At 40.8% G+C, this 7,861-nt stretch overlaps 1 protein-coding gene across 3 annotated transcripts in view; it reads left to right on the top strand.

Moving 5' to 3' along the window:
* The first annotated feature begins 7,098 nt into the window (after positions 1 to 7,098).
* The window catches only part of ICE1 (interactor of little elongation complex ELL subunit 1), a 74,630-nt gene continuing 73,867 nt past the window's right edge, over positions 7,099 to 7,861 (top strand). For all 3 annotated transcript variants that reach the window (XR_012484379.1, XM_074279148.1, XM_074279149.1), the window contains exon 1: positions 7,099 to 7,444. Coding sequence is in view for 2 of the 3 variants with exons in the window: in XM_074279148.1 (XP_074135249.1) it covers positions 7,361 to 7,444 (84 nt within the window). In the remaining variant the exon portion in view is untranslated. The remainder of the gene's footprint in view (positions 7,445 to 7,861) is intronic.

Genomic DNA, 7,861 nt, shown 5'->3' with positions numbered 1-7,861 from the left:
TCCTATCCAATGGCAGAGGGGTACTGACCACAGCAGGTATCAGACATGTACTCCAACATTTACATCAGAGCAGTCATTGGGGTGTCCAGAACCTGTGTGATGTGGTCCTGACTAAGTTTGAAGACTTGGCCTGTACACAATAGCATGGCAGCTTGTTAGTGGTTGTCTTGTTTGTCAAAGGACAAATAGGGTGGCCCAATGACAAGTAGAAAAAGGAGGAAGGCCCCCTGGTATCAGGCCTTTTCAATGTGTACAGGTGGACTTCACTGAATTGCCATCTGTGGTGTGTCTCAAATACCTGTTGGTTGTAGTGGACCATCTGACCTCATGGGTGGATGCTTTTCCCCTTACCCAGGAAACAGCCTCGATGCTTGTAAAAAAAACTTCTTGAACACATTATTTTGAGGTATGGGTTGGTGGAATGAATAGATTCAGACCAAGGCATTCATTTTACCACCAGAGACCTCCGGGCTATAGCCCAAGCTCTAGAAATATCCTGGGATTTGCATACCCATGGCATCCATCTTCATCAGGCACAGTGGAAAGGATCAATCAGGAAATTAAATGGCAATTAACTAGATTGGCCTTAGAGACACAATTGCCCTGGATTAAGTGCCTTCCCCTTGCCTTGCTAAGGATTAGAACAAAACCTGGAAAGTATGTGGGTTATCACCCTGAATTATTATATGGTCACCCTTATCCTAGGGAAATGCAAAACTCCTCTTTAGACCCAATATTTGAAACTAAGGATTTGTTTTTGAGAAAATATGTTGTGTCTTTATTACAACATTTAAAGACTTTACAATTGAAAGGGATTATTGCTCAGACTCCTCCCTTAGGTTTCGAAGTACACAAGCCGGAGACTGTGTCCCAGTTTGGAAGTGGAAGGAGGATAAGCTGACACCAACCTGGGAAGGATCATTCCAGATCCTCCTAACATCAGTCACAGCAGTCTGTACCAGAGAAAGAGGATGGATTCACCATACCAGAATTAAAGGAACAGTGGATACTCCAGGGGTGTGGATCTTGAAGCTGAATCCATAAGATCAGTTAAAGCAAACGTTAAAAAGGACCTGATGAATTGTGAATGTAAAATCTTAATATCAGTACTGATCTGGGGTACTATATTGAGGCTTTTTTCTAACAGTGTTAGATATTTTCTGTTGGACAGTGTTACTTCGACTCAGAAATTTGACTATTTATTCAGTAGAATGGAGGCCAAACAAAACACACACAGGAGATTGTGCTTTCTATCCCTGTGTATAACACTACCCCTTGCTGAACAATCCCTAATCCTTTACTGAAGGAAGGCAATAGCTTCCTGAACTTGATTCAGGTTATTGCTGATACATTTTATCTCAAAAACTGCTCGATATGTGGGGGACCCGAACAACTCACACGATGGCCCTGGGTACCTGTCCCTTTATTTCCAGCTTGGAAATGATGATACAGGATTTTGATCAGATCAGGAGGAACATCAGTGGAAACTAACTAATGCTGTCCCAGGAGGGCACTGTTTAAATCAAACAGGCACAGGATATTGGATGGGAGAAAGTAAATGGGAATGGACTTTTTATCCACCAGCCAGAGAAAGTAGATGTTATAGATTGTAGTAAATACAAAAATAGATGGAATAAAATAACTATTGTTTGTGATGATGGGTCAGTGATTAAATGTACTCATCAACATGCAGTAGAGGGTAGTGAAGAATGCTTGAAGGAATTTAAAAAGAAACCAACTTGTCAAACACCCCAAGATTTATGGAGATGTTTAAGGTTAAATAGTACAAAGCCAGGTACTGCTAGTACTGTAATGGGATGGAAGTGGGAAAATAGAAATGGAACTATTAGAAGAATGATTGGTAACTTTTGGAGTAATATAGATTTTACTGGGGAAAATTACTATAATTGCACTTGGAGCCTGAAAAACAACTTTGGAAGTGTAATTCAAAAACCATGAAAGGGGGACCGTTAGGCCTATGTGATATTAGATATTTCCCTCTTATTGAACAATCAGAAATCCGGGAGTTTTTATTTTCTGGCACGAGAAAACCCAGCTTTAAGTTGTGGTCAAATGGCATATACTCACCTCTCAAGGAATTGGACTGGGAGTTATTATATAGGTACAATAAGGCCCAAGTTTTCTTCCTTCCAGAAGATAGTGAAGTTGATAAATAATGTGTAAGCCTGTTAACTGATTTTGAGCAATGTGTAAATTCTTCATAGAACATATGATAAAAATCACTTACGTATTAGGAGGGGGGAGTTGTGTGGAGTAGAGATAAAGTAAAAAATTTACAAGAATGTTTAAATTCCTTTTCTGTATTTTATTTTCTCTAGGTCTCTGTGACCTGCATTAAGTATGTTGAATATTAGCCAATATTTACTTAGATTTTAGATATGATGATGACATTTATCGCTGTTCAAGTTATCAGTGTTTAGACAGCTAGTTGCCTGATGTATGGTTTCTCCTGGAACCAGGGAATCTGATGTTTTTGGCACGGATAATATTCAATTAAGTGTGGGGGGCACCTATCTCTTAATGTTCCCCAACCCATGATGTAATCCTTTGTAATTAAAACCTATAAAAATTGTGTATCTTCTCCTAATTCTAAATTCTAAATTCCTAATTCTACTATCAAAAGAAAGTAGAGCTTTCTCTCTTTCCCTCCTCATGGTGGAATTGCACATTCTCATGAGAATTTATTAAATAAACAACTTTTCTGCTTATTACTTCAAGAGGTCTCTGAGTATTCATTTTTTGATAGGATTTTCAATTCCTCACATTCTTTATTTTGTTCTGTTCCTTTGGATCCTTTTCTAATTATTTAAACACAGATTCAACTGATTTTCTTTTTTTTTAATCTCTTATTAAGAGATGATTGGACACCAAATATTTTGTTTTGTTTTGTTTTGTTTTCCAAGGCAATTAGGGTTAAGTGACTTGCTCAGGGTCACACGGCCAGGAAGTGTTAAATGTTTGAGGCCAGATTTGAACTCAGGTCCTCATGACTTCAGGGCTGATGCTCTATCCACTGCATCACCTCACTGCCCCTACGCTATAATTTGTTAACAGTTATTCTAGACATCTGCTATTATTTTTATACTTTTAAAATTCAGGCTTTGTGTAGTATACATTTTCTTCAAATTTCCTGATTTGTAATCAGATTATCATTTAGAAAGGCTTTGCTTTTTTATCATGGATTTCTGATTGTTCAATAATTCTTGCATTATTCCTTCTTGATTTATTTTTCAAGTCAGTTTTTTTTTCCAGCGAGATATTTCACATTTTCTCCTATTTTTCCCATATATTTTACATTGTTTTATTGTGTCTTGTTATTTCTTGGAGTTACTGGCTTATTTTCCTGATTCTAAATTTTAAGGAATTATTTTTTTCAATGATCTTTTGTACTTCTTTTTTCCATTTAGTCTTTTCTGCTTTTTAAGTTCTTTTCTTCAGTGAATGTTTATGTCTCTTTTACTATTAGACTAATTCTCTTTTTAAAGATGTTATTCTCTTCAGTATTTTTGTACTGCTTTTATAAAACTGTTAATTCTCTTTTCATAATTGTCTTTCCTCACTGTCGTTTCTATTCCTATTTTTTTCTCTACCATGCTTATATTTTGATAGTAATTTAGTCTACAGCAATTCTTCACAGCACATTACTTGAATACATTTCACATTGATATGGTTTGGTGAACACCATCTAGATGTCATATTGATTTGAATTCTTTAAAATTATTGGGATTCACCTGCTCCCCCCAAATCTTCTAAGTAAACATGTAACCTATGGACATCCAATGATTTTTGAGGCTTAACAGACACTACAGTGACACTTTAAATATTCTGTGTTGATTATTCACCTCTAAGTTGAAGCTACATTTCCATCCATTACTGAGGAGTTTAATGCACATAAAGTTGCTTTGAGGATGAATTAGAACTGCTCACTACACCAATTTGAATGAAGGGTATCTGTGTGAGTTATAGCTTTGGATCTGGAGACAGGAAAGCCCCATTTCAAATACTGCCTCAGATACTGTGTGACTAGATAAATACTCAGCTTCTCTCAGTTTCCTCATCTATAAAATCAAGAGTCAGGCTCAATGACGTTTGTAAATCTTTGATCTTGATACCTTGCCCATGTGATTAGCATGAGAGACTTTAATCAAATAAAGTTATAATTGATTTCCCCATGACTTTTTAATTTTTACACCTGTTAGCAAAGCCTTCTCCAAAAGAGTAATTATATTGATATTGGGTTTCACAATTAGCAGGAGTAAAGCAGGAAATCCATATGCAAGATATATTTGTCCAGAAGAGCTTTATTAAAGAAAATATGTAGTTAATGAGATGCTGTAGCCCCAGTATAATTTGGACTCAGATTGGAGAAAATGTTTTGCTACAGATCTCCATATAGGCTTTCATATGGAGTAGTAGGATGGAGGTTCTAAAACAGCTTTTCAGCATTCCTATAATTTAAAAAAAAAAAAAAAAGAAAAAGAAAAAAGAAAAAGTTTTATCTCTAACTCTCTGATATACATTAAGAATTCTACTGGAGTCTGGGTCTGCTAACTGCTTTCAGGTGGCTTTTGGTGTCTCTGAGTGGGTGAAAGATGTGAAAGATATAGATAAAATGTGTGTGTGCTAATGGAAATAATGTGAAAGATCACATCTGTAATCCCAGGTCCTCTGAGGCTCCTGAGGTCCAGGTGGACATTTATCTATAAATTTATAACTGGAGAAATGAAGGCCTTTCCCACTGGTTTTATGGATGAAAACAAAGACAAAAAAACAAAACAAAACAAAAAAATAAACCAAAAAAACCTAAGAAAATAAAACTTAGATGGATAGTAAACAATTAGTGCGGGTGGGAGCTTTTCCCAGGACTACTGCCTTGAAGTTCCTCCGATAGTCTGAAATAAAGTTTTGGGTGGTTCTCTCAAATAATACTCAAGAAGGTAGTTACAATTGTAATCTTGAGATTTACATATGAATGAATATAGATTATGTATATACATTGTTATTGTTAGATGAATTGTGTAGAAGATCCAATTGGCTCTGAGGGCCATGGAGTCCAGCTATTCTTACAGATTTCTAGACTCATAGGTACAAAAAACAATTATTTCCTAGTGCCCTGTCAGAAGGGACTAGCTTTTCTTAATGACCTGTGAGGTCAGCATGCTTCAGATAATTTTAATTCTGCTAGGTGGCCTTAACACACAAAGTATTAGATCCTAAAGTCAAGAAGAGGCGAGTTCAAAGACTCACTAGCTTCATGACAAGGGCAAAATGATTTTATTTCTTCTTCCGGTTCCTTAGCTATAAAATATGGATATTTATGATAATACCTACTCCAGAGTTGTAGAATTATATATTTATAAAAGGCTTGACATAGTTTTTGGAACATAATAGACACATAACACATGCTGCTTCTTGTCCCTTTTTATCTAAAGTAACAAACAAGATTCCCTTATATTTCTTTCCTTACAAACATATCATTATAGTAGTTTTCTTTGTGACTCCATTTTGAGTTTTCTTGGCAAATATATTGGAGTAGTTGTTCTTTCCTATTCCAGATACAGGGATACTGTAAGGATAAGGGAACTGAGGCAGACAGTTAAGTGGCATAGCTAGTGTCAGGAAGATGAGTCTTCCTATTTCTAGACACTCTCTCCACCTCGCTGTCCCTCACAGTGGTCACCATTATAAAGATTTTACATGATACATTGTCTCTATTGTCGAGAAAACTTTAAGTTGATACAGAGATGCCTATATACGAAAGGCTCTGAACGAGGTTTGTATTTCTCCTCATAGTGTGGGAAGCTCTATCATACATCATTTATTCTTATTTTACTTATTTATATATATATATATATATATACACATATATATTATTATTACATATATATTTTTACATATATTTATGAAGAAAATTTAGCCAGAGAGACTAATTTGCAGCAAGGTCACAGCAATTAAGTAAATTAGCTGGAATTGTTACATTGTTTATTAAGCGGAGTAAATGTACTATATTAGAATGATTCCAAGGAACCCGTCTCCTGTTTGGAGGTGTTTTAACCTTGGCTTCAGCGGAGCTCAGGCCCTGGACAGACACTGCCAATGCTAAAGAAACACGGTTTCCCACGTCCGAGCGCACAAGGTGCTGGACTCTGGCTCAGCAAGCCTGGGATTTACACCAGCTGCGACAGTTTCCGACTCTATAAAATGGGAAGACAAATACCCAGTGGTTCCGGGAGGCTCTAAAGAGAAACCGCATGCAAATGATCAGCTGTTATTAAAAAAATGATGATGAAAAAACTTATTTGTGGGTGCTTTGAGAGGCCGAGAAGCCTGCTAAGATTGCGTTTTTGATCTAGAATGTCCTCCGTAGTAAAAAGGGGATAACGAGAGCCCTACGTCACTAGGTGGGTGGGAAGACGGGGTCAAATCAGATCTTTTAAAAGGAAATCACTAGCAAACCTTAAAGGGCCAGATCACATATATATGACTACGAACATTATTGTTGGGAAAGTCTGGAGTCGGGCGACCACGTACCAGGACCTATCCAGGCCCCTGGACCACTCTGCCCCCACGCTCATATCATCGGGCGCGCCTCGGGAACAGAACCAGTAGCTGCCGGCTTCGCCAGTCGCGCGGCACGCTGGGAACGGCGCTCCACTATCAGGACAGACGCGGGAAAGTAGTGAATTTCACAGGCATCTTTCTATAACTCCGGGTAGTCACTTTCCCCGCCCTGGGGGCCTTCGACTGCCCACGAAGCAAAAATATTACGCTCCAGGTGAGGCTCCGCCTTCTCCCTCCGAGAAGAGGGCGCTGCCTCCCACCTTCTGCCGACTTAGGAGCCTGCCCAAGTGCCTGCTCAGAAAAGAATCTGCATTGTTAAATTCCTGGGGTGGTGAGGGGTCTCAGACGACGCCAACCCTTATTTATATATTTAATTTTAGAACATCCGGATCGGCAGATCTTCAGATTCCTGCAATATGTAGTTTTAGCTCATTTCTTTCAGGCTGTGCTATGGACAACCTCGCCCCGGCAGGGAAAGGCGGGGTCCTAAATGGGTCGCGTCGCTCTCTAGGGCGGTGCCCGGCGCAGCGTTTTCCCCACGGTACCCGGGGCGGCGACTACCACGGGCTCGGGGTGTCGCTCGCTCGCTCCGCGGGGACATCGGTGTCCGGATGGACTCACCCGGTCCCGGCGGGAAGTGGCTCCGCAGGCTCCGGCCGGGCAGGCGGCGGCGGCGGCCGCGGCGGCAACAGCAGCAGCAGCGGCGGCGGCGGTCGTACGAAGCGGCGGTGGAGGCGATCGGTCCCTGAGGCAGAGGAGTCCGGCTTCCTGCGGCACCATGATGCCCGGGGAGACTCACTCCAAGGCTGCGGGAACGGCAGCGGATGCCTCGGGTTGTCAGGGCTGCTCCGCACTCCAACAGGTACGGACTGTGCGCCGAGAAGGGGAGGGCCGGGCTCCTTCCCCCTTCCCACTCCAAATTCGCCCTCCCCAAGTTCATCCCTGGGACCCGCCCCTTTGGAGGCCGGGGTCGGTGAGCTGGCCCCTAGGTCCCACCCCACTGCCTTTTGTCATCTCTTTGCATTTGGGGTTCGCGCTCCCGCCCCCGCTCCTGGAGCATTTTGGAAAAGGAATTTTCTCGTTTTAGAAACCACGTGTTCTTTTGGGGGGGAGTACGTCGTGGAGAGTGTAGGGGGAGTTGGGTCCTAGGGTTTGCAGGCCGACCAGCCCTTAGGATCATGCCGGATTCTTGCTTTGCCTGAGGATTGACTGCGCGGGTGGACGCTCTTTTTCTCGGTCTACGTTAGGTTTTCGCGTGGAGCTCTTTGCTTTGGGGATA

This window comes from Sminthopsis crassicaudata, chromosome 1 (genome assembly GCF_048593235.1).
Source record: "Sminthopsis crassicaudata isolate SCR6 chromosome 1, ASM4859323v1, whole genome shotgun sequence".
NCBI classification, from domain to species: domain Eukaryota; kingdom Metazoa; phylum Chordata; class Mammalia; order Dasyuromorphia; family Dasyuridae; genus Sminthopsis; species Sminthopsis crassicaudata.
Note: the sequence above shows the minus strand (reverse complement) of the source record. Positions and strands in the feature narration are given on the sequence as shown.